Genomic DNA, 27,953 nt, shown 5'->3' on the forward strand with positions numbered 1-27,953 from the left:
TTGATTTGGGGTTTTAGAGTATAAATTGATTTAGGGTTTAAGCTAATATTGATTTGGGGGTTTAGGCTAAAATTGATTTGGGGTTTAGGTTAAAATTAATTTGGGGTTAGGTTATGGTTAAAAAGTTGGGGTTGGGGTGAATTAAATTGGGGGTTTAGGATTCACAACAAAATGAGATATTCAATAATGAAATTAGTTTTCAAACACAAGTACTTAACAGTACACATATTATAATAACAAAAACATAAAACAAATGAGAATAAAAGTACATCGTTAGTGTTTATGTAAAATGAAGAAGATGATATCATTATTTTAGTCTCTCATTTTTCTCCTTATCAACTATTTTTTTCTTTCAAAGAGTGCCTCATTCTCCCACTTTTTTAAATTTGCCTTTCCAGTTGATAACTAAGATTCCCTCCTTGGGTATAAGATTGCATCCTCCCTCTATTATTTTTTAAAATCTGAATTGTTTATAAAGGAGATAGGATTAGAGTTACATTCTTAACCTAATGGCCCAACCAACCTCAGTTGTCAGTCTTAAATTAATCTTTATTTACTCAAAACTTTATTATATTTTTTTGAAAAAATTAAATTGTCACAATAAAATTGAGTGTTTACACTTATGAATAATTATTTGCTTATATTATAAATTACACAACTCTTTTGTTTTATATATTAAACAGCATGTACAATGACTAGGATGGAATAACCGAAATTAAGTGCCGCTAGTTTCAAAATTGAAAAGGGCTACTATGGCATTTACAGTTACGTTGGATTATTACAGAAATGAGACAAAAGACTATTACAAATTATATAACCTTTTTATGACTTACAATATGAGATGCATGTTCTCAAGGGACCCCTCACAATTTGTTTGTGAGATAGATCTCGAAGAGAAATGAATTGAAACGAACGGTTTGAAAATCATCAATTATATATGATGCCTTTATTTTCTTTTCATTCATTTCAAAAACTCAACTCCAAATTGGATGTTTAATGTTTATATTCATGTAAAAGTAGTAACATTCAATGAGAGCAAAATATGTCGCAAAATTAAATGCTATGGTATGATAAATTATCTACACTTACTAGCATTTCAAAAGAAAAGATATTCATTCATCTATGCATTCAATGTGGTAGCAAAATGCTTATTTGGAATGATTAAAAACTACAATAAAGGATATAGTTCCATTGAATAATAAATAACATGAAGTACATACAGCAGTATAGAAGAAACATTATACCTCAAATAAGATGGGGAAAAATATATATATATACACATAGAAAAACATTTACATGGAAGCTAAAAGGTCTCTCATCTCAGCTACAGAAGGGATATTCTCAGTAGGGTAAATCTTAGCCACAAGTTGAGCAAAATTTTCGTACTTGTCAAGAAACTCTTTCTGCAATAATTTTGATGAAACAATGAAAATTAGTTCACTTGCATGCATTTTCTACTAAGTTTTACAATTTTTTATTCAGAATTAAAAGATTGTGTGTGCAGGCATTAGTACTTTTTTATTACCAAAAAACACTATTCCCTTCAGATCATATTTTAATTTAGAGTTCTAAACCACTTACAAATGAAAATTTTCAGTCCCAGCTATGGCTATGCTTGATGTATAACATTTAGGATAGAACTTGGTTACAATTAGTGCAAGTAGTGTTGTTTTCAACAAAAATATGTGTACCAAACAATTGTTACACGTGTCTTCATTGAAGAGCTCAAATGTTTGTAATGTTTTTAGAGTAAATACCCAGTTTGATCATTCAAAAATTGCATATCAATTTGATCCTTAAAGAAATTGAAAAATACAAAATGGACTCAAATATCAAATGTAAGTCAAATTGGTATTTTCAGCATTTTTATGACCACCAACAAAGACTATTTTGACTCACATCTTTGAGTGCTAAGTTAGACTTTTACTTTTTTCAGGGATCAAATTGGTACACGCTTAAAATTTTAAGGGTCAAAGTGGGTATTCACTGATGTTTTTATTGAAAAACAACACCACAATACATAAAAAAATTGTACCAAAGAAATTATATAACTCTTGCAGATTTCAATGAGTTGAATTTTGACCTAGCACTGTGTCAAACACTTTTTAAACTTATGTGATCCTATATTAAGAGTTTGACCTCTCAAGTTCTATTGGATGATACAGAGAAACAATTTCACTCACTATAAAAAATCCAATTCAATTGCATTTTACAAACATCTCAGTTTGGCCTTGGAAATGTTTACTAAAGTTTTGGTTCTTTCTTAGTGTGCAAAAGAGAGTATCTTTGTTGGCAAATTGGGATTAAGTACGGCTTACCTTGCATTTGTCCCATAAGGAGGGCAACAGTTCCTCTGAAGTCAAATTCTTCTGTAGTTTCTTATACATAGCAGCAATGGACTTGTCAACCTAAGTAGGAGTCCAAAGATATGATTCAAAGGGTAAGCATATATAACAATGAGAATGCTCTTTAAAGAATATAAGAATCAACCTTACCCCAGATAAACTGGATTTTAACATCTTCCGAAGATCCATTTTTGACAGACCAAGCTGGAAAGGAATCTGAAATTGATGCAAGACATCATAGAATTTTGTGATACTTCAAGTCAAATGTTCAGAATCAATGTAAAGTGTGACTATTTTTTATATCTTTTAGGTGTTTTGGTCATTTAAAGTTTAAAACTTCAAATCATGTAAACTTGCTTAGAGAATCTACTACACCTTTACTTTTCCATATTTTATGCCCATGATTCCCAAAAAGGACAAGTTCAGTTGATATCGGGTGCATTTGTGCTTTTTTATAACAAAACAAGTAAAGTACTTTTTAATGGAAAAAAAACATTTCTCAAATACTTTTAACTGTTTGGATAATATTCTTAAAATAAGTAGAATCTAAAAATAATCACTTTTTCTGTTTTTTAGAAGGAAGGATGAGCTATTTCCTAAGAAAAAAGTACTTTCTTGATATCTTAATTTTTACTCATCCACATGCACCATAATGTTGACGACCAAAGAAGAAAGGGTTAACACCTAATTAGATCCCAAATTGATGGGTTAGTGTGAGCTTATCCATGTGATTATGCACCCTTCAAAATATTAATAATTATATTCATATTTATATTATTAAATTTTATTATTAATATTATAAATTAAAAATAGAAATTCTATTCTAAATTAAAAAATTACAGAAAAAAACTTCTTAATAGCCGCCCTGTGAAATTCACATTAAAAAATGAAATAGTCGCTCTCCCTTAAGATCAGGAAGAACCCTTTTGGTAAACTCTCGTTTGCTTAATAAATAAGTTTCTACTCAAACATGAAAGGATGGAAAAAATACAATGCATTAGAATACAAGACGGGTAACAAAAGTTATAACATTTGGGTGCATCTATGATCTATGGAGGATTAGCTGGACAGAATTATACAAACTAACCTCTTCAGAAGCAACAGTGAACATCAAGTCTTCAATCCTTCTAGCAAACTGGAAAAGACGTTCAAATTGCTTTCCAAGGAAAAAAAGGTATATTGAGTTAGGTCCTACAGGCTAATTCAAGTGCAGCTGAGAACAGCATAGAAAATAGAAAATCAGTTACCCACATAATAGATAATCATGCTAATATGCCGTGTACAAGCTTGTTCATAGGCTTCACTGGCTTGATGATAAAACTTCGCTAAAGTGGGTACAACGTTGGCAAGGTCATACAAACTGAGTAAAATGCACCAAATAACAAGTAGAAAATGTAAGCTGTCATTATTTTTTAAATGAACTTCATAAACAGTGAAAAATTTAAACAGATTCCCCTTGATGGGGGTAAAGGGAAAACTTGCCTATTCTGAAAGGCAGCATAGTTTTCTAGTAGAAACATATCTGCATACTTCGGATCTGTTTGAGCAATTTTTTCCAAAGTTGCAAACATTATGCCAACCTGTCAAGCAAATTCCCACAACAAATAATAAATATCAATAATGGTTACACTGTAATATATATATATAAAGGACTTATGTCCACCAATGTGGAGTGCAGAGAAAAAGGTAATCGGTAAACATTTGAGATCCCTCATAATAACTATCAACAGAGTGTAGAAGAATTAAAACTATTAATACTTCATTTACCAAGAATAAGCAATATACACAGGCAGCCAAAAATAATAAAGATCCTTAGAATCACCTAATTGAAAGATGAACAAGGTTTACTGATTAAACAAACACTTCATTTTACAGAAAACTCACTGAGTGATAAGGCTCAATCCGGGGAGTTTGGTTGAAGTAAAATAACCAAACTTACCTATTATACCCTTGGGTAGTTAGGTAGTTAACTTTCTATAAATAGGAAGTTGTTAAGTGGAAGTTAGTTAGTTTTTTGGAGGGAAAATCACTGATTGTGGAATCAGTAACTAAGGGAGGGTCGTGGGATCCTTTACTCTCTGTTTTCTTCTATTCTTCACTCTATCATCAATAAAATTCTTGAATTAGAACCCTAGCAGAATCCAATTGATTCTGGTTAGGGGCATTTCCTTTACAATTTTATCTTTTCTTCTTTCTTAAGATACCAGTGTTTATCACTGGTATCAGAGCACCGCTTCTGGTGCCTGAGGGGAGTGAGGACCAATGTCGTTTCCGCCACAATTGCTAATGGTTTCTACAAGAAGTTTGTCACGAGAAGACGAGGATTGGGAAGGGATGAAAAAAGACAGGGATGAGCTTCGTATGCGTGTGGAGCTCAATGAGGCACATATGAAGAAAACTGAAGATTTGCTAGAAGCCATAGCTTCGAAATTAGGGATTACAAGTGAGAACCAGGTTCCAGAAAGGAGTAGTGAGAATGACGAAGAGGTAGAGAGCCATAAGCTACCCCTGAGCCACAATAAATGGAGGAAAATGGAGATTCCAATTTTTAGTGGTGATGATGCACATGGTTGGGTCCAGAAATTGGAGAGGTACTTTGCAATGAGAGCTATCACAGAAGAAGAGAGGATGCAGGCAACCATGGTTGCCCTAGATGGGAGAGCTCTTAGCTGGTTCCAGTGGTGGGAACGATGTAACCCCTCACCTACTTAGAGTAGTTTCAAAATTGCAGTGGTAAGGCGATTCCAACCCTCTATGATACAAAATCCTTTCGAACTTTTGTTATCTTTTAAACAAGAAGGTAGTGTGGAGGCATATGTAGAAGAATTTGAGAAGTATGCAGGGGCTTTACAGGATATTAATCAGGATTTTGTAAAGGGAATTTTCTTAAATGGGTTGAGGGAGGAAGTTAGGGTAGAAGTGAAGTTGTATGAATTGGGTACCCTAACTGAGATGATACAAAAGGCTATACTCATTGTACAAAAAAATATTGTAGTGAATAAGAGGCCTAGTGGGGGTTATGTGAGGTCTGGTACTTCATTCAAGAACTCTACTTATAACAGAGTGGTATCAGTGGATCCCTCAACTATGAGTAGTACCAGAAGAGAAGGGTCCTCAACAGGGAGTAGTGGGATTGGTAGTTCTAGGGGTGTTCAGGAGATTGATCAATCCAGAAGCAGAGGGGAGTATAGGAGGCTCACAAGTGTTGAGATGAGGGAGAAGAGGGAAAAAGGTCTCTGCTTCAGGTGTGATGAACCTTTTTCTAGAGATCACATATGCCATAAGAAACAACTCAGGATGCTCATCTTGGGTGAAGGGGAGGAATCTGAGGGGTAAATGGAGATGGGGCAGGAGCTTGATGTCTTTAATTCTTTACAATTCTCCCTTTATTCCATAGGGGGGTTCACCTCTACAAAGTCTTGGAAGATCAGAGGGACTCTAGGGGGTAGATCAGTGGTGGTAATGATTGACTGTGGAGCTTCACATAACTTCATAGCCAAGGAAGTGGTGGAAAGTATGGGGTTAGATGTGCAAGAGACTAAGGCTTACTTTATAGAAGTGGGGGATGGACACAGAGTGAGGTGTCAGGGGAGGTGTTCACAACTCAAATTGAGTCTACAGGGGCTTGAGGTGGTGCAGGATTTCTACCTGTTTGGGTTGAAGGGGGTGGATTTGGTGCTTGGCATTGAATGGCTAGCAGGGTTGGGAAGAGTCAGTGCAGACTTTGGGAAGATGGTGTTGAACATCAACAGAGCAGGATCTACTTTCACCCTGACAGGGGATCCTACCTTAACCAGGACAGAAGTATCCTTGGGAGCCTTCATGCAGGTTCTTATGGAAGAAGGGGAAGGCCTACTGATTCAGTGTGACACTCACCATCAGGTTCAGGATGAGGAGATGGTGCCTAGAGAATTGAAGCAGGTACTCCTCCGGTTTCAGAATGTCTTCAAAGATCCTCAAGGGCTTCCTCCCTCAAGGAGACATGGTCATGCCATTCACCTAAATGAGGGCACTGAGATACCTAATATTCGACCTTATAGGTGTCCACACTACCAGAAGACTGAAATTGAAAGGTTGGTAGCAGAAATGATGGGTGCAGGGGTAATCAGGCCCAGTATAAGTCCATATTCTAGCCATGTTATCTTAGTAAAAAAGAAGGATGGGGGTTGGAGGTTTTGTGTTGACTATAGGGCACTTAACAAGATTACTGTGCCCAATAAGTTCCCCATTCCCTTGATTGAAGAGCTGCTTGATGAACTAGGGGAGGCAAAGGTGTTTTCCAAACTGGACCTCAAGGCAGGGTACCACCAGATAAGAATGAAGGAAGCAGATGTAGAGAAGACTGCTTTTAGGACTCATGAAGGGCACTATGAGTTCTTGGTTATGCCCTTTGGGTTAACCAATGCCCCCTCTACTTTTCAGTCCATGATGAATGATATTTTGAGGCCTTATTTGAGGAGGTTTGCCCTGGTATTCTTTGATGATATCCTAGTCTACAGCCCAGATTTGAAGGCCCATAGCCATCACCTACAACTAGTGTTGACATTATTGGCAGAACATCATTTGAAGGCAAACCAGAAAAAGTGTAGCTTTGGGCAGACTAGAATTGAGTACCTAGGCATATTATCTCTGAGCAGGGGGTGTCTGCTGACTTATCTAAGGTAGAGGATATGGTGACTTGGCCTCAACCTACCAACCTCAAGGCCTTGAGAGGGTTCCTAGGGCTCACTAGTTACTATATGAAATTTGTCCAGAATTATGGTAGGATTGCTAAGCCACTAACTGAGTTGCTTAAGAAGGACTCATTCAAGTGGAATTCTAAAGCCACTGCTGCTTTTGAAGAGTTGAAGACAACTATGACTTCCCTACCTTGGCTAGTTGTTCCTGACTTTGATAAGGTGTTTATCATAGAAACAGATGCCTCCAACAAGGGGTTAGGGGCAGTCTTAATGCAGGAAGGAAGACCCCTAGCTTTTTGGAGTCAGGGTCTATCCTTAAGGGCTCAACAAAAATCTGTGTATGAGAGGGAGCTAATGGCCTTGGTACAAGCAATTCAGAAATGGAGGCACTATTTAGTAGGAAGACATTTCATCATAAAAACAGATCAGAAGGGCCTCAAGTTCCTGACTGAACAAAGGTTGTTTTATGATGAGCAATTCAAATGGGCAGCTAAATTGGTAGGGCTAGATTTTGAGATCCAATATAAACCAGGATGTGAGAATTCTGTGGCTGATGCCCTCTCTAGGAAGCTTATGTACTCTGCCATCTCCATTATCATTAGTGAGGAGGTAGACCTCTGGAATACAGAGTTGCAACAAGATTCAAGGTGGAAGAAGGTCATCCAAGAGTTGATCATCACTCCTACTGCACACCTTGACTTTGAGTTAAGGAAGGGAATCCTCTATTATAAGGGGAGGTTGGTCTTGTCAAGAAACTCCAACAGAATTCCTATCATAATGGCAGAATGTCATGATACTCCCATGGGTGGTCACTCTGGCCATTTCAGAACATACAAGAAGATTGCCAACTTCTTATATTGGGAGGGAATGAAGGCAAATATTAAGAGGTTTGTAGAGGATTGTGAGGTGTGTCAAAGAAGCAAGTACTCTACATTAGCTCCTGCAGGGCTCTTACAACCTATTCTTATACCTCAAGAAGTATGGAGGGATATCTCTATGGACTTCATAGGGGGCTACCTAAGATCAAAGGCAAGGATACTATTTTTGTAGTGGTTGACAGTTTATCCAAGTATGCTCATATGTTTGCTCTAGGTCATCCCTACTCAGCAAAGGATGTTGCTACCCTGTTTCTAAAAGAGGTGGTTAAGCTCCATGGTTTCCCTACTACTATCATTTCTAACAGAGATTCTGTGTTTCTCAGCCAATTCTGGAAGGAGATGTTCAAGGTTGCTGACACACAACTCAAGTTCAGTACCTCCTATCACCCTCAGAGTGATGGGCAGACTGAAGTGGTTAATGGGTGTTTGGAAACCTACCTCAGATGTTTTGTTGGCCCTAGACCTAAGCAGTGGTTAGAATGGCTATCATGGACAGAATTCAGGTTTAACTCCAATTATAATGGTTCAGCTGGGATGACACCTTTTAAAGCATTGTATGGCAGAGAGGCACCAACTTTACTGAAGGCATGGGCTATTCCCTCTAAGGTTGATGAGGTCAACAGGTTGATTATGCAGAGAGATGGGGTATTGGCAGAGCTAAAGGATAACTTGTTGAAGGCTCAGAACTTGATGAAGCAGCAGGCAGATAAGCATATAGAAGAGATGTGGTGTTTGAGTTGGGGGATTAGGTCTATCTCAAATTACAACCCTACAAGCTCAAATCTTTGGCCAAACGTCCTTATGCCAAGCTAGCCCCAAGATATTATGGTCCCTACCAAGTGATTGAGAAGGTGGGGGCAGTTGCTTATAAGTTGGCTTTACCCCCACAGGCCAGAATACATCCAGTATTCCGTATATCTTTGCTGAAGCAGGCCCTAAAGCCTCAACAACAACCTCAATCCCTACCTCCAATATTGAATGAAGAATTGGAATTAGAGGTAGTACCAGAGATCATTCTGGATCAGAGAATAGGGGCCCAAGGGAGGAGGGAGGTGCTAGTCCAATGGAAGGACCTTCCAGACCATGACTGCTCTTGGGAAGATACAGCTACCCTTCAAGCAAGATTTCCAGATTTTCAACTTGAGGACAAGTTGATTCTTTTAGGGGAGGGGATTGATAAGGCTCAATCCAGGCCAAGGGTTACAAATGTATACAAAAGGGGGGAAAGGGGAGTTTGGTTGAAGTAAAATAACCAAACTTACCTATTATACCCTTGGGTAGTTAGGTAGTTAACTTTCTATAAATAGGAAGTTGTTAAGGGGAAGTTAGTTAGTTTTTTGGAGGGAAAATCACTGATTGTGGAATCAGTAACTAAGGGAGGGTCGTGGGATCCTTTACTCTCTGTTTTCTTCTATTCTTCACTCTATCATCAATAAAATTCTTGAATTAGAACCCTAGCAGAATCCAATTGATTCTGGTTAGGGGCATTTCCTTTACAATTTTATCTTTTCTTCTTTCTTAAGATACCAGTGTTTATCAGTGAGAAATCTAAGTAAAGAACCTTTCTGCCCTATAAGATGGCATAGATACATGCTACACTGTATTTTCAAGAAAAAGATTACTCCTAAAATGATATATCACTGAATTATACTTGGTATCTATGAAAAATCTACTTAGAGAAAAAACTATACAATGAGTTATCCTCCTAATACAAAAAGAAACAAGGAACCCCCCTGCAAAAACATGAGTATACGCCTAAGTAGATGCAAGGACAATCGTCCTATCTTGAAGAATATTCGGGGGTAGAAACCACTGCCTGAACATTCTTACCATTCTCTCTAATTCAATCTACCACATGCCTGCAGAAAGGGCACAATTCCACAAAACAACCATGAACCATCTTTCTTCTCGCCCAACCCAAGCATGTGTAGAGAGAAAAAAATCAACAGTGATAGGGAATGAGAGAGTGGAGCTTTCAACTTATGTAAGACATCACACATTATCAGGAGACAGAGCCCCTTTGGCCCAGCTTATGTAAACCCTTCCACTTATTTTAATATTATCATCCTTGGAAAGTATGTGCTTGAGAGGAATCCTTAAGTAGAAATTTCTCAGCCAAATTGTATAAGAAATTATGAACTGGACACTTTTAAAGGAATCACTTACAAATTTAGTGTATGCTTGGTCAACCAAATCCCTAGATTGTCCCTGGATGTACTGCTCCATCCGAGTTGCAAGGGTTGCAAATCTGAAAAATGATTGCGTTTAACATCAACCATGAAGATAGACTTGAAGTTGAGATAAATCAAAGTGGGAAGTTTATTTGATAGAAAAAACCAAAGTAGAAAGTAAACAACAGAAGCTATAATTTCTACTCCACCAGCTTATATTTCAATTCATGAATAATGATCTTCAAGCAGCTAAAAACTCGATAACATGCTTAAGTTTAAATGTTTATGAAATTTGGAGCATAATATAAACAAGATAATTGGCTATAATTCACTCATCAGATAAAAATCACTTTTTAAAAGGAGTTATTTGCAAGTGCATCAACATTTACACTGGTGCCCTCTTCACCCCACTACTCTTGTGTTCATGCATATGTATACAATGATGACAACTTAAATTGTTGTAGTAAATTATCTAGGACCAACTTAAATTGGTCTAGTGGTGTAAGGCCCCACTAGATCCCCAGAAAGACCAAAAGGTCAAGAGTTCGATTCCTGGGAGCGAGACTTGTTGAGAGGGGCAACCACAAACCCCGAAAGGGATTAGTTCCTTTTACCCATAAGGTGAGGGGATACCCTTGGTAGTACCAAATTTTTTTATCTAAGACTACATGAGGTGTAGAGGTTATTAAGGTCTCATATAATGTATGTGTGTTTGAAAATCTTCAACATGAAGAAATTCAATCACATCCAGTCATAAATTTCAAATTCAATCAATCAAGTGGCATACAACTTCACTATCATTCTAAAAAAGAACTCACTATTTCTTTGGAGAAGAGGGAAAGGTAAACAACAAGAATCCACTTCACCTGGGAATGTAGGACAGGACACCCATTTGGCGAACATTGCGCTCATTTCTTTCAATTTGATGGCAAGCTTCATCAACAAACTGCAAAAAGATTACGAATTAAATGAATTGATTAGTGTCTCAATCTTAAAAGTGCATTTAGCAAATTGGTATTCTTCACAATGCTGACACTTACACGGCTGAACTGCCTAGATATCCTAGCCTCCAGGTCACCAAGCAAACGGCGTACAAATCCTGCTGCGTCAGCTTTCTGACCAGACAGATAGCGTTCTGTTATTCCATGCATTGATATGCAGCGTAAAGGATCAATCTTGTACGCCCAATCCACAACAGCATAAAAGTCTTCCTGGAATCATATAAAGCAGTTTGCAGTTGTAATATCTATGAAGATAATATACTAAATCACAGCCAGAAACTCATTCATAATTAACCAAATCATGAGGGGCAATATTTCGCTCAGTCCTGAAGATAAAATCAAATAGATTATATTAAGCTTATAAACAAATCAAATAAACTTGTGAACAGGGTAAGTGCATTCTAGTAGCTACTTCTTTTACTTAGCCCTGCTAAGGGATCGAGACTCAAGCCAAACAGGGATTCAACATGTTATCTTGGATTTGGATCATCTTGCGTAACATGACAGTAATGTCGGAGAGAAAAGGACACATAACAATAAACTCAAATCAAAACCAAAATACTATCTGTCTCTCTCCAACATTCTCATAACATAACATTGAGAGGACCCAAATTTCTTCATCCCACAAATATCTAAAGCAAAAAAAGTAGACTCAGTAATATAGGGCATGTTTTATGCATACTTGAATTCCGTCAAGCAAGTCCTGAAGTGATTCATTTAAAGCTGCAAGCTCTGCAGAAGTTTTACCTACAAAAATGAAAAGTCAAATTCCCGAAAAATGATTGCAACAAGGGAACCCAACTATAGTTGAAAGTACAGAAAGTCTATTTGCATAAAGTCGGCTATGTGTACCAGATTTGCTATCATTCTCATCAATGTCCATAATTCCCAAATCATCATCATTGTCATCATCATCGTATCCGATTTTGTTACCATTAACAATACCTCCAGGAGGAACAAGTGTAGGAACTTCAAAGCACATGAAGTGTGCAAAAAAAGAACTCTGCCATTTAAGCCATAAATTATAAATTTGAAAAATTAAAGACAAACTAGTTTTCAAAACTAATGAATCTCATAACTTCCACCTCATCCACCAGAAGTGGGATAAAAATTGTGAGCATCTTTGCATAAGCATCAGAGACTGTAGAAGTGTCAGTAGCATTTGCATTCTGGCCAGAACCTGTGGAACCTTCAAGCCAAACAGTTGGATTTCTGGATGCTTTAGTACTAGCACGAAGTTCATTTGCAAACTCACGGGCCTGTAAAGGATGAAACTTTAGATTCCATATGCCTACTGACACATTAAGAACAAGTAGAAGAATCATCTTATGAAAGACCAAATTGCGATCAAAACTTACTGATCTCCAGTTAAGGAAGACCAGAAGAGTGATTGTAAAGCAGGACATTAAAGTTGGAGGATCTCCTATTCAAGTGTCTTCAAAAAACTACTCCAGGTTATGTAAAATTGCATCCTTGCTCCCATTAGTTAACAATGATAGAGGTAAAAATCTTATTCTCAGCTGATAGCTCTTTCCAAAGATAGTCAGTGAGAAAATCTTTGACATTTTTCTTTGTAATACAATACAGGATTATTTCTTGGCATGAAGAAAACAAAAAATACACAAATATAACTTCAATTTCCCTTGCTCAATCCTGGTTACTACAAGTCTCTTATTTGACACAGAGCCAAGAGTCCAGAAAAATCCAACTTCTTCTGATACTCGCACACAAGGTAAGAATGCAATCCTAGTGTTTAACAAATCCTGGGTGGAAACAGGCTTGAGAGGGTTAAAAGATTATATGTACGCAGAGGCTAAAAGAAAATGCCAATTAGACAACACACAAGCTAAAAGAGAATCACACAACTTAATCCCCATGCTTGCATCCACAAACTGCTCATCTAAACTTCTGCCTGGTCAGACAAATCTTAAACTATTCACGTGCTACAACGTGAAACATTCCAACTAGCACAACTTTGGAAACTTTGATAGCCTGAAATGAGTTACCGTTTTATGTTTTTTCAATCAGAAGATGGTCAAGAAAGAAAATTTTGAAAAAAGGAATTCTATTCTCTCAGGAAAATTTAAAACCATCCTTGCCCTTGATTATATGTAATCACATTAATTAATAGTTTTTCACATGCTGAATGGTTGCTTTTCAGTTCATACCAAGATAAAAGAGCAAGTCATATCAAGACTTTAACTCCAGACAATTAAGAAACAAATGAAAGCAATATGATCCTTGACAGCAGTAATCACAGACCTCTCTACGAAGAAGCAAGTTTAGAGAACTGCAATAAGCTTTTCTCAATGGACCCAAGCAATTCTTGTCAAGACTCTGCATGTGGACAAGAAGAGAATTTATGGAGAGAACAAAGAAAACCACACAACAAGTATATGTATGCAAAACAAAAATTTGAGCAAGAAATTGTAAGCTGTACATAACCTTTAAATGCTGCAGAAGGCGCGCATATGTTCTGCACTTGTACCGCAGGTCAGCATGATCAGGCCTCTTCAACTGTCCCCGCTGTTTAGAGCAAGCAGGCAAAGTGATACCAAAAAATTCCAACCAAGGCCTTAACTTAAGGGGAACAATTGTACAAAAATGTAGGGAAAATACCTGAGAAAAGTAACTTTTATCACTTATCATGAAGTCCACCAAACTAGCAAAGTAATTTCTCAAGAATTCAGAAGCTCTCCTGACAAAGGTAGATTTTAGTTTTTCAAGTTCTGCACGCTTCTCTTTAACCTGTAGGAGAAAGCAGGAACCACCATAAAAAAAGAACACTTCCAAGTCTTGTACATATTTGACATATTGACAAAAGCCAGAGTACTCTCTCTTTGCTTTGTGATCCCAAATTCATGGTACCTCATACAGATTCTATCAAACCAATCAAAATGGTACAAACTAATGAATATAATAATACCTGTCATCTTAGAAAAAAATTTCTTAATGATTTTGTAATAAATGAAACAGGCATTCCATGTGCAACATGTAATTTTGTGCTCTTACTGGCTAAATCATTATCAACTTGCTAACAGATGATTTTTAATGAGAGAAAAGTAAAGAAGGGAACATACAGCTCTCATGTTTGCATATGCAGGGTCTAGATTAGGTGCTTCAATACCACGCAGGGCATTAGTCAACCACTCACATGCTTCTACATTTTGAAGCATTCGAGCTTCATCAAATGAACTCCCAGTCAAAGATGCCGCAAACTGAATATGACAAAAGATCATTAAGATAAGTACAGGTTAAGTTTATTGAGCTCAAACTAGGATAAATCCACCTATTGAAGGCATACCTCAGAAGGGACACGCAATCGCTCGACAAGCTTATCTAGCTCCTCGATCAGAGACTTGTTATTAACTGATTGCATTACCAACTTGTTATTACGGGTTTCTATCTGGACATCAGAGAAGTATAGAAATTAAATAAAGGGATCAATATTTTTAAGACATAACCTAGAGAAGCAAGCCAACCAAAACTGAAATATCCCACATAAAGCACATTGCAACTTTCATAGCACCCAGCTTTCCAAAGGTAACAACCAAATATAAATCTGTATAATTATAAACTCTGGAGGAAGATTTTAAAGAGGAAAAAAGAAACCTCTATTTTCTTATAATGTTGAGAAAATGAAAGCAGGGAATTTAGGAATGAGAGAAAACTATATATACAATAAGTGGAAAAAATAGCCCACGAGTCCATGGCAAATGCAAGAAAAAGAAAACAAGAAGTTTAGTAGTCATGCTGACATGGAACTTTTTACTTCTTACTATACTCTCACCATATTCTTTGACGCTACCCAAAGGTGCAATGAATTAACAGACCCGCCCAACATTGAACAAAGTTACTTAGTATTCTGTTCCAGATTAAACTGGAAGCTGGTCAGCAAAAAAAATGTTGGGTAACTGTTTCCTAGCTATCAAAAATATCAGGAAGGGGATGTTTTATTTCCATACTTTGGATTGGCTCTTACTACATACCTTCATTATTAGCCATTGCTCTTGGTAATCACTTGGGATGTTTATGCCAAGATACAATGAATATGAGCTATAAATATAATAGAAAAAACAAAACGAGTAATGCCAAAATGACTAACATCTTCGCTTTATAGGGGGGGGGGGGACAGAGGTTGGACTATTAAAATTAAAAATGTGCTAGACAAATGCATAAATTGGATTGCCATGACAAGGAAACGAAGAAAAATTTACAAATGAACCATGATTCCAGCAAAACTACAATTAAAACCACAAAGTAAAATGTGCCTAGGAAAATTATATTCCCATCTTGAAGGGTACAAGTCCTTACTGACTCAATATCCTCTCTCATGTGCCGGAGTTTCACATTAAATATGCCTAACCACTCATCCATGTCTTCCACACAAATTGTTGCTGATTCAAGCCCTTGCATCACCTGCAAGGCACAAATTAGTATGAGCCACTTGATAAAAAAAACATTGAAATAATTATAAATAACTAATCACAAGCATGGAGGTTTGTGAAATGGAGTTGGATTTTCTGATCCCTGTTGTTACCACAGCAGCTCTAAGTTTGAGGTGACAATACATAAGATACTGTTACAACTCAAAACATTAGCACAATTTGGATTTTGAAGCTTCAAGCAACCACAAAGTCAGGGAAAGTTGATCTCATACAAAAGTAGAGAGTCCAGGGTGTTAAAACCATAGTCACCTGATACGTGGTTCTCTTTGGTATGGGTGCGGGTACGTAGTATGAGGTATGTTACTCTGTCAAATACCGGTACGCTAAGGGTATATTCATTAGGGTTTCTATAACCATCTGCATAATCATTTCTAGTGCTGCTTCTTATTTGAATCAACATCATAGGAGAAATCAAAGTCAAAAAAATTTCTTACTTGTTCTAACTCAATCATGTAAGTGAGTGTACATTACCAATAATTCTTCTTTTCTTTTACTTAAGGTGTAAGTAAAAATCTGGTTCATTCCTTAAAAGGAACCAGTTCGAAAAAGAACCACGAATGGATACAAGAGAACCAATTCGCGGTTCGCTACCAAAACGAGAGAATTGTGTTTCAATGGTTTAAACAACTAAAAAATAATAGCTTAGACAACCTAAACGCTTAGTTCAGTCTGTCATTCGAGTCACACACCAGTAGAAAATTATTCAAATCACACACAAAAAGAAAATTAAGCTGTGATAAACACTGGTATCAAAAGAATTAGAGAAAGAAAGAATATGCAAAAGGAAATGCCCCTAACCAGAATCAATTTGATTCTGCTAGGGTTCTAGTAGAGAACTTTATTGAATTAGGAAGAAGAATAGAAGAATTAGGCATACAATGGATCCCACGATCCTCCCCTGTTCCTGATTCCACAATCAGTGAACTTTTCCCTCTCAAAAACTACTTAACTGCTTTTAACAGCTTCCTATTTATAGAAGCTAACTACCTAACTACCCAAGGGCATATTAGGTAAGTTTGGTTTATTTTATTTCAACCAAACTCCCCTTTTTCCCCTTTTATACACATTTGTCACCCTTGGCCTGGATTGAGCCTTATCAATACCCTCCCCTAAAAGAATCAACTTGTCCTCAAGTTGAAAATCTGGAAATCTTGCTTGAAGGATAGCAGTGTCTTCCCATGAGCAGTCCTGTTCTGGAAGATCTTTCCACTGGACTAGCACTTCCATCTTCCCTTGGGCCCCCAATCTCTGATCCAGAATGCTGTCTGGGATTACCTCTAATTCCAATTCTTCATTCAACATGGGGGGTAGGGGTTGAGGCTGTTGCTGAGGTTTCAAAGCTTGTTTAAGTAGGGATATGTGAAACACTGGATGGATCTTAGCCTGTGTGGGTAAAGCCAATTTATAGGCAACTGTCCCTACCTTCTCAATCACTTGGTAGGGACCATAGTATCGTGGAGCTAACTTGGCATAAGGACGCTTAGCCAAAGATTTGAGCTTGTAGGGCTGCAGCTTGAGATAGACCCAATCCCCCAACTCAAAAACCACATTTCTTCTATGCTTGTCTGCCTGCTGTTTCATTCTATTCTGGGCTTTCAACAAGTTATTCTTTAGTTCTGTCAACACCCCATCTCTGTGAATAACCAACCTGTTGACCTCTTCTACCTTAGATGGGATGGCCCCTGCCTTTAACAAAGTTGGTGCTTCCCTGCCATATAGTGCTCTAAAAGGTGTCATCCCTGCTGATCCATTATAGTTGGAATTAAACCAAAATTCTGCCCAAGACAACCATTCTACCCACTGTTTGGGTCTAGGTCCAACAAAACATCTGAGGTAAGTTTCCAAACACCTATTAACCACCTCAGTTTGCCCATCACTCTGTGGATGATAGGAGGTACTGAACCTGAGTTGTGTACCAGCAACCTTGAATATCTCCTTCCAGAATTGGCTAAGAAAAACAGAGTCTCTGTCTGAAATGATAGTAGTAGGGAAACCATGGAGCTTGACTACTTCCTTTAAGAATAGGGTGGCAACATCCCTGGCTGAGTAGGGGTGACCCAAGGCAAACATGTGGGCATACTTTGTCAATCTGTCAACCACTACAAAGATGGTGTCTTTACCCTTGACCCTAGGTAATCCACCTATGAAATCCATGGAGATATCACTCCAAACTTCTTGAGGTATAGGAATAGGTTGCAAGAGCCCAGCAGGAGCTAAGGTAGAGTATTTACTCCTCTGACACACCTCACACTCTTCTACAAACCTTTTGATGTCTGCCTTCATACCCTCCCAGAATAAGAAGTTGGCAATCTTCTTGTAAGTTCTGAAATGGCCAGAGTGCCCTCCCATGGGAGTATCATGGCATTCTGCCATAACAATAGGAATTCTGTTTGAATTTCTGGACAAAACTAACCTGCCCTTGTAGTAGAGGATCCCTTTTCTCAACTCAAAATCAGGATGTGAAGCAGGGGTGATGACCAGTTCCTGGATAATCTTCTTCCACTTTGCATCTTGTTGTAACTCAGTATTCCAGCCTTCTATTTCTTCACTGCTGATAATAGAGATGGCAGAGTACATCAGCTTCCTAGATAGGGCATCAGCCACAGAATTATCACACCCTGGCTTGTACTGGATCTCAAAATCTAAACCCACCAATTTAGCTGCCCATCTGAATTGCTCATCAGTAAATAACCTCTGCTCAGTTAGGAATTTGAGGCTTTGTTGGTCAGTTTTGATGATAAAGTGTCTTCCAACCAGGTAATGCCTCCACTTCTGAATAGCCTGAACCAATGCCATCAATTCCCTCTCATAGACAGACTTTTGTTGAGCCTTTAAGGATAGACCTTTGCTCCAAAAAGCTAAGGGCCTGCCTTCCTGCATCAAAACTGCCCCTAACCCCTTGCTGGAGGCATCTGTTTCTATGACAAACACCTTATTAAAGTCAGGCACAGCCAACCAAGGTAGGGAAATCATAGCCTTCTTCAACTCTTCAAAGGCAGTAGTGGCTTTAGAAGTCCACTGGAAAGAGTCCTTCTTGAGCAACTCAGTCAATGGCTTAGCAATTCTCCCATAGTTCTGCACAAACTTCCTATAGTAACCAGTAAGGCCTAAGAACCCTCTTAGTCCCTTGAGGTTAGTAGGTTGAGGCCAGGTTACCATATCTTCTACCTTGGACAAATCAGCAGACACCCCTTGTGCAGAAATAATATGTCCTAGGTACTCAATTCTAGATTGGCCAAAGCTACACTTCTTCTGATTTGCTTTTAGTTCATGCTCTGCCAGAAGAGCCAATACCAACTGTAGGTGATGACCATGTGATTCCAAATCTGAACTGTAGACCAGAATGTCATCAAAAAACACCAGGGCAAACTTCCTCAAGTAAGGTTTCAAAATTTCATTCATCATGGACTGAAAAGTAGAAGGAGCATTGGTTAGCCCAAAGGGCATAACCAAGAACTCATAGTGCCCCTCATGAGTTCTAAAAGCAGTTTTTTCTATATCAGTCTCCTTCATCCTTATTTGATGGTATCCTGCCTTGAGATCTAGTTTGGAAAATACCTTGGCACCTCCTAATTCATCAAGCAATTCTTCAATCAGAGGGATAGGAAATTTATTAGGTACAGTAATCCTGTTGAGGGCCCTATAGTCAATACAAAACCTCCAACCCCCATCCTTCTTCTTCACCAAGATAACAGGACTAGAAAATGGGCTTATACTGGGCCTAATTACCCCTGCAGCCATCATTTCAGCTACCAACCTTTCAATTTCAGCTTTTTGGTAGTGTGGACACCTATAAGGTCGAATATTAGGCACCTCAGTGCCCTCTTTTAGGTGAATGGCATGATCATGCCTTCTTGTAGGGGGAAGCCCTTGGGGATCCTGGAAGACATCTTGGAACTGTAGGAGTACCTGCTGCAACTCACTAGACACTCCCTCCTTATCCAGAGCCTGAAGGTGGGTGTCACATTGAATCATTAGACCCTCCCCTTCTTCCTTGAGAACCTGCATGAAGGCCCCCAATGATAGTTCTGTCCTGGTTAATGTAGGATCCCCTGTCAAGGTGAAAATGGACCCTGCCCTGCTGATATTCAACACCATCCTTCCAAAGTCAGCACTGATTCTCCCCAAACTTGCTAGCCACTCAATGCCTAGCACCAAATCCACCCCTTTTAACCCAAACAAGTAGAAGTCCTGCAAGACCTCTAGCCCTTGTAGATCCAGTTTGAGTTGTGAGCATTTTCCTTGGCACTTCACCCTATGCCCATCCCCTACCTCTACTGAGTAAGCCTTAGTTTCCTGCACCTGTAGCCTTAAATTTTCAACTACCTCCTTGGCTATAAAGTTGTGGGATGCCCCACAATCAATCATCACCACCACTGCTTTACCCTTTAAGGTCCCCTTAATCTTCCAAGACTTTGTAGAAGTGAACCCCCCAATGGAATAAAGAGATAACTGCAAAGAGTTAAAGGCTTCAAGCTCTGACCCTTCTTCCACCTCTCCCTCAGATTCCTCTCCTTCACCCAGGATGAGCATTCTGAGTTGCTTCTTCTGACATATGTGATCCCTAGAAAAAGGTTCGTCACACCTGAAACAGAGGCCTTTTTCTCTCTTCTCCTTCATCTCCCCACTAGTAAGCCTCCTATACTCTCCCCTGCTTCTGGTTGGATCAACTTCCTGGACACCCCTGTAACTGCTAACCCCACTACTCCCTGTTGAGGACCCTTCCCTTCTAGTACTGCTCATGTTAGAAGGCTCTACTGATACCACCTTATTATAAGCAGAGTTCCTGAAAGAAGTTCCAGACCTCATAAACCCCCCTGCAGGCCTCTTATTCACAACTGTATTTTTTTGTTCAATAAGAATGGCTTTTTGTATCATCTCAGTTAGGGTACCTAGCTCATACAACTTCACTTCTACCCTAATTTCTTCCCTCAACCCATTTAGAAAAACCCCCTTTACAAAATCTTGATTAATATCCATTAAAGCCCCCGCATACTTCTCAAATTCTTCTACATACAACTCCACACTACCTTCCTGCTTTAAAGATAACAACAACTCAAAAGGGTTTTGTATCATTGAGGGTTGGAATCGCCTTACCACTGCAATTTTGAAACAGCTCCACGTAGGTGAGGGGTTACACCTTTCCCACCACTGGAACCAACTAAGAGCTCTCCCCTCCAAGGCCACCATAGTTGCCTGCATCCTTTCAGCTTCTGTGATGGCTCTCATTGTGAAATACCTCTCCAATTTCTGGACCCAGCCATGCGCATCATCCCCATTGAAAATGGGGATCTCCAATTTCCTCCACTTATCGTGGCCCAAGGGCAGTTTATGGCTCTCTGCCTCCTCATCGTTCTCACTGCTTCTTTCTGGATTCTGGTTGTCACTCATAATTCCCAATTTCGAAGCTATAGCTTCAAGTAGATCTTCAGTCTTCTTCATGCGTGCCTCATTGAACTCCACACGCATACGCAGCTCCTCTCTGTCTTTTTTCATCCCCTCCCAATCCTCGTCTTCTCGTGGCATGCTTCTGGTGGATACCATTGGCAATTGCAGCGGATTCGTTTGGTGGTTCACACTCCCCTCAGGCACCAGAAACGGTGCTCTGATACCAGTGATAAACACTGGTATCAAAAGAATTAGAGAAAGAAAGAATATGCAAAAGGAAATGCCCCTAACCAGAGTCAATTTGATTCTGCTAGGGTTCTAGTAGAGAACTTTATTGAATTAGGAAGAAGAATAGAAGAATTAGGCATACAATGGATCCCACGATCCTCCCCTGTTCCTGATTCCACAATCAGTGAACTTTTCCCTCTCAAAAACTACTTAACTGCTTTTAACAGCTTCCTATTTATAGAAGCTAACTACCTAACTACCCAAGGGCATATTAGGTAAGTTTGGTTTATTTTATTTCAACCAAACTCCCCTTTTTCCCCTTTTATACACATTTGTCACCCTTGGCCTGGATTGAGCCTTATCAAGCTGACATTGAAGACGTGAGTCAAGGGGGCAGTTAACAAAATCATACAGAAAACGAGAAGGCAATATCAGCCCAAGAAAAGCTCAAAGAATAGCAATACCTCATCCATCAAAGGTTCACTTTCTAAAATGGCATGCACATTTGCTGCTTCTAGAGCCTGAAGCTCTCTCTTCAACCTTTCCGAGAATGCCTCTGCTTCACCAACACCCATGACATAACTGCACATTCCAAAAACTTAGCAGTGCATATTTGCATGTGAAAAAAGATGTTGCTTAACAAAACTGACTTGTGCATGTGTCCAACTGACATAATTATTTTCATTAGAAGCTTTTCAAATACATTATAACCATTGTGTTAGTAAATAACCAAAAATCTATTAGGTGAAACCTGTGAAAGCACATGAATGGTTTTACATTCATACACCCCTCAATCAAGGGGAACACATCTTCTATCCCACAGAGTGTACCACTTCATGTGCCACTTAATGTGATTGGTCAGAAAAATAATTAATTATTTAACTTTTAACTTCAATGTATTTTTTTCAACAAATCACAGCAAGTGACACATAGAGTGAAACACTTTGTAGTACAGCATATGTGCTCCCTCAATCAAGAGTACAAACTTAACTTTTATTTAGAAGAATGGAGTCAACAAGGATTCAACTCCATGTCACTTGGGTGTGGAGGATTTGATACAATTCAAATGACCAACTATAAGATATTAGATGAAGGCACGTGAATGGTATTATTTTCAAAATTGTTCAAGACTTTCTACTAATTTATGAACTTCGCATCAATATTTGATGAAAGTTTATAGTTTTTGCTTATTTTAAAAAAAATAAGCTTAATATTGCAGTACAAGTATGTTTGACAAACTACCTAGATTATAAACTCAACTTATTTTTGTGGGAAAAAGTCAAAAATTGAAGCTCCTCTACCATGAGTTATTTATTTTAAAGCTGACTTATTTTTCTATTGAAATGTCAATTCCAATTTTACCCTTAATTTCAAAGTTATCTCCCTTCTCATTTACTCTTCCACGAAACTACATATTAAAAATATGTCATGTTGTGTCATATTTTTAAATATTAATATTGGTTTTTATATTGTCTTTTATTTTATTTTTTTAGACTTCATCATGAAGGAATAAAAATTAAAAAATTATATATATATATATATAAGTTAAATATTTTAAAAAATATGTAAAAAATAACCAAAATAGTCAAACATAAACAAATAACCTCAAACTCTTTCTGTAACTTACTCAGTAAAAAAATAATTTTTTTACCTTGCTCAAATAAAACAAATTAACTTATATTCAGTTTTCAGCTAAGATACTCAAACATAAATATAATTCCACAGCTTATAAACTAAAAGTAAAAACATAGCCCAAATTTTGAGGGAAGGCCAATATACTCCCTCTGGATTAAGAACTCAAACCAGCAATTTATTCTAACAGAACCATTACTTCAACTATATTCTGACTCATCATAAATGTTTAACATCACTACCATTAAAGAAAAAGAAGAATAGCACCTACGTTCCCAAAAGGGCCTCCATGTCCTCTTCCTCTGCCTGGGAGACAAGTTCCTTTTCAACGTTGACTTTCAATTCGTTCTCAGGCACAGCAGATGCAACAGGACCACCATCTTGCACATTCCTTTGAGTAGAAACTGAGGGTCTATTTTCCTATTTCACATTTTTTTTTAAATCATTAAATAGAAAAGACAAAGTCTACAATAATTAACTGCAATTAATCACTGTGATAAGAAGTTCAGACTTCAGACAGAGAAAATCAAACTTTTATAGACTCTTATGTTTGTTTAGGTGACCGGTGAGCAGGGGAAGGAAAAATTAACCTTGTCTGAGAGACTTTTAAGGAGAAAACACAAGGGGTGTACTTCCTCTACCTCTTGAATTGGCAGGCAAGAAGGAGAAACAACTTATTTAAATTAAATAGGGAGATCCCATCTGCTAAACTTTAACTCCCAAACAAGGGGAAATAGCTCCCCCTACATCATCTCCCTTCTCTCCCCTCTACTCAAAATCTTACATAGACTTAGAGTCTAACATCCTCAGCTTGAAATCATAGACTTAATAAGCACAGATAAGTTAGGTCACACAACATAGAAAGTAATAAATACCAAGTAAGTTATTTATTAAAGAATGACAGCTACTTGAATTTAAAAGAAGCACTGATATTAAGAGAATAGAAGACCATCATATGCACCTTAGCCCAAAGAGCCATCTCCACAACATCTATACCAACAACCTTAGGAAGGCGACCCAACACATCTTTGCAGGTGTTTAAGATGCAAAGAAGGAGGCGATTCCTACAAGAAAATTTATAGACATAATGAGAAAGCTTTGCTCTAGAACTCGACCACTAAAATATTTGTGTTTACATTAACATTTCTCTCAATGATATAACCTGTCATCAATATTGCGCATTGTCCACAAAGGAGGAGCCACGCTCTGACTTCTAAGGTTATCAAATCCCTACAATTGCATTCGTCAGTTAAAGAAACTAATAATTAGTCAGAAGGCATCAAAAAACGGACAACATGGAACAATTGCTTCTCATATTGCTACGATGCCAGAAACTGAGAACAATCTGTTTAGAATTAGAACACAAAGACCTCTTCCAATATTGAACTTTACCAATGTAAACGTGCATCCACTGGGATCATTAGTTATAACTTCCACTTTTGATAGGTGCTTCAGCTTGTATAGTTTCGCAGGCTGCAAGTACAAGAAATTTTATTTGCAATAGTCAGATGTGATAGAACCACCAACCAAGTTAAATTCACAGATAAGAAAAAAGAAGTCTGTATTAACGTTTTTATAGAAAAGGAAAAACTATATTGACATTTACATTGAAGTACAAACAATCCAGTTTCAATTTATTTGTTTCTTCTGTACATAGCTAGATATCTTCCTAATGAATCATCTAGGCACTAGGAGGCAGGAAATAAAACCATATTCTTCAACTAGTATGAATGAGATGGATAAGAGTAGCAAGGAAGGGATCTTTGCAAAATATACTCAAAGATATAAAAATCATTTTTTGTGCCAGAATAGCTTACATTTAGGTTGAGTGGTTGTTTGAATTGTTTCCCATAGTATTACAGTAAGATACTAACTCTTCCATTGTGTCAAGATTCTCCAAAGTGAAATACTCGCCCCGTACCCAACAACTTTAATATATTATACTCTAAATGATTGGGGGTTCAGGGTTAGCATGAGGATGCATCATGCATGTTAGGCATAACCTACTAACCTACACCTAATAGTAATACAGCAAAGGACATAGCTATGTAAGGAAGAACAGGAATTATATGTTGCATAATTTATTTTTGTAACTCTTGTGGTTAACCTATGGCAAGGGTCTATGCTAACTTCATTAAAGATAAGTTGGATGAGCATCAAATACCTCAAGAACTCCTCCGGTAGAATATTTTAAAACTCGAAGAAAAGCTGTTGTGCTCTGACCTTTCGATTTTGCTACAGGAAACAGCAGGTTGTCAACAACAACAATACAAAAGAAGAATTTAACAAATCGTGATAGGAATAACATGTTGATGACACTACATATAATCACTTACTTTCCCTTAAAAATAAATTGAATTTGACAACCAAACAGTCGAAGATCCAACAAGATATCTCACAAGCATACCAATGCAATATGGATAACAAAAGATGAATAGGCTTCCAAAGGGTGGTTAACTTCAGAAGACATAGTTTGCTTCAATTAAATTATCTCGTTTGTTCAGCAAAGAAAATCATATTGTATTATAACTTATTTTGTGTTCAAAACTGCTTATAATCAAAAGTGTACAACAAAGACAAAAATAAAGGTCATTTTCCCCTAAAAATTAGTTAAAACCAAACATACATTATGTCAAAACCACTTGTGACTACCTTATGAGCTAAGCTCGTGCAACATAAAATCCGAAATGCTCTTATATACATTAATGCTCCTATATTATTCATCCAAGAAAGGCTTATGCTTGGATCTGCTAGATTTTGTATTCTTAATATGTTAGACTACATAATCAAAAACCAACTATATTAGAGAATAAGAACTGAGAGTAGTAGCTTAGGGATATATGTAATAGTAGTTGCAGTGACAGTTGTCACTGACAGCTATTTTTTGTTATTAGTCAGTTAGTTAGAGGAGGTAATGTGCTCAGCATGTTACCTCCTATTGTAGCTTCTTTTGCAAGCATTCTAAGTCTGTATATATTTGGAAAGGCTCAACTATTGTAACTAACTAATTCATTCTTCAATTCAATAAAAAGTGAGATCAGTTCTCTCTCTCTCTCTCTTCTTCTCTGATTTCTAATAGTCTAGGTTTTACGTTTTACATGGTATCAATCGCCACCATGGCCAATGGTCTCACAGTAGGCAATCAACCTTAGCAATACCTTTGCTCTTAAAAAACTGGGTATTTTAGACTATTTTCTTGGCATAGAGGTGAAACACCTGACAGATGGCTCTCTTCTTCTCTCTCAGCCTACATATGTAGAGATCTTCTTAAAAAGGCCAACATGAACTCTAACCTAGTCTAACACCAATGGCTAGTAGCTGCAAATTAACCAAGAATGGTTATAAACCCTTTGATAACCCATCTTTATATAGATAGTAGTGGGTAAAACACAATATACTACAATTACCAAACCTGATTTAGCCTATAGTGCGAACAAGGTGTGTCAATTTATAAGCCAACCCTTGGAGCAACATTAGGTAGCAATTAAGAGAATTCTTAGATATTTACAAGGATCCACTACCATTGGAATTCATCTTAAACTTGTATCTCCAACTCTTCCTGTCTCACTAACAGCATTGTGTCATGCTGATTGGGCCACTGATCTAGATGACAGGAATTCCATCTCAGGGGCCTGACTATTTGTTGGACCCAATATTATAACTTGGTGGTCCAAGAAACAACAAACAATTTCTAGATCCAACACTGAGGCTGAAAATAGAAGGCTTGCATTAGCCTCAGAAGAGATGATTTGGGTCGAATCATTACTTTCAGAACTCAAGTTCCCACATCAAGCTCCTCTCATTTTATGTGACAACATAAGTATTGTTGCAATGGCTCATACTCTAGTTCTACACAAAAGGAGAAAACACATTGAATTGGACTTTTTCTTTGTCAGAGACAAAATCCAAACAGAAGTCTCACAAGTGATGTTCTCACAATGCCTTTAGCTACCTCAAGATTCTTATCTCTCAGAAAACAACTCAAAGTAGTCAATTTAGCATCAGTAAACAACTACCCTCAGTTTCAGGGGGGATAAGAATAAGAACCAAGAGTAGTAGCTTAGGGATATATGTAATAGTAGTTGCAGTGACAGTTGCCATTGGCAATTACTTTCTGTTATTAGTGAGTTAGTTAGAGGAGGAAATGTGCTTAGCAAGTTACCTCCTATTGTAGCTTCCTTTGTAAGTTTTCCAAGTCTATATATATTTGGAAAGGCTTAACTATTGTAACTAACTGATTCATTCTTCCACAAAAATTAATTAAAACCAGACATACATTATATTAAAACCACTTATGCTTATCTAACTAGCAGTACCAATGCATCACAAAACCCTTATTTGTTTGCGAGTTGGTTTTCAGATGAAAATGGAGGAAATAGAAATGTTTGTGAACTATGAAATACACTTGTAAGAGAACCCCAAGCCTTCTATTTCGCTTCCTTTCCCTCAAAAAACCAACTCGCAAAACAAACCCTGAGGCTATGTATGTAATGATGGAAATAGATGGAATGGAACAAAAATGCTAATAAGTTCCCTCCAAATTGAGATATGGGATAGAATTAGATAGAACCAGTTTATTATTCATTTCATTTCACTCTATATAGTACAGTAACTTTGTTTCATTTCACTCATCATTAAATATCCAAACATAGCCAAAGTCCTCTTCAACACATTAATGCTAACACTAAACCAAAACTAGTATAGTTACCAAAGTTACTTCACAAAATTCAAACCTAAAAGTGTTGTTATAAGAAACCAGCATATTCAAACCAAAGTAATTAACACTTCAAATCTCTTCAAAGCTCAAACACTCATCAAATCTCACATATCAAACCAAAATAACAGCAGAAAACACACAAAAAAACAGTTAAATTAGAAGTTTCAGAAAACGTAAAGAGAGTGAAAAATAGTAACTGGAGAGAGCAAGAACCCTAGGCTTGGCCATATGGCGAGTAAGCTTGGAGGATTTTCCAATGATGCCGTGAGTCTTAGCAACGCGAATTGAAATGATGATGTTCTGATTTGGATCTTCGATTGCAGATTCGGAAGCTCGACGAAGGTCAAGATCGTCAGCACTGGATTTCGCCATGGATTCTGATCTCAGAGCTTCTTTCTTCTTCGATTTTGAATTGGGAGAGAGATGAGATGTGAAGTTGGACTACGTGGACTTTTCTTTTACTTGT

The 27,953-nt window shown here is 37.6% G+C and overlaps 1 protein-coding gene across 5 annotated transcripts; it reads right to left on the bottom strand.

Moving 5' to 3' along the window:
• Window positions 1,124-27,953, bottom strand: LOC109347658 (exocyst complex component SEC3A). Of its 5 annotated transcripts, none has more exons than XM_019587618.1 (25): window positions 27,685-27,953; window positions 24,935-25,005; window positions 24,163-24,243; window positions 23,933-24,000; window positions 23,732-23,834; window positions 23,042-23,190; window positions 21,603-21,720; window positions 15,389-15,493; window positions 14,379-14,480; window positions 14,155-14,292; window positions 13,694-13,822; window positions 13,520-13,600; window positions 13,337-13,411; window positions 12,160-12,333; window positions 11,927-12,077; window positions 11,757-11,806; window positions 11,114-11,284; window positions 10,940-11,019; window positions 10,069-10,150; window positions 3,828-3,925; window positions 3,597-3,705; window positions 3,433-3,501; window positions 2,496-2,561; window positions 2,319-2,408; window positions 1,124-1,403 (listed from the first exon to the last, which is right to left on the bottom strand). In XM_019587618.1, exons 1-25 carry the CDS (start codon window positions 27,857-27,859, stop codon window positions 1,293-1,295), a joined length of 2,646 nt encoding a protein of 881 aa, XP_019443163.1. In that variant the 5' UTR covers window positions 27,860-27,953; the 3' UTR covers window positions 1,124-1,292. The 5 variants fall into 5 exon arrangements, with proteins under 5 accessions (XP_019443163.1, XP_019443161.1, XP_019443162.1 ...); XM_019587616.1 differs by having other exon boundaries at window positions 11,757-11,821; XM_019587617.1 differs by having other exon boundaries at window positions 3,828-3,921; window positions 10,065-10,150; window positions 11,757-11,821.

Source organism: Lupinus angustifolius, chromosome LG05, assembly GCF_001865875.1.
Source record: "Lupinus angustifolius cultivar Tanjil chromosome LG05, LupAngTanjil_v1.0, whole genome shotgun sequence".
In the NCBI taxonomy this organism is placed as follows: domain Eukaryota; kingdom Viridiplantae; phylum Streptophyta; class Magnoliopsida; order Fabales; family Fabaceae; genus Lupinus; species Lupinus angustifolius.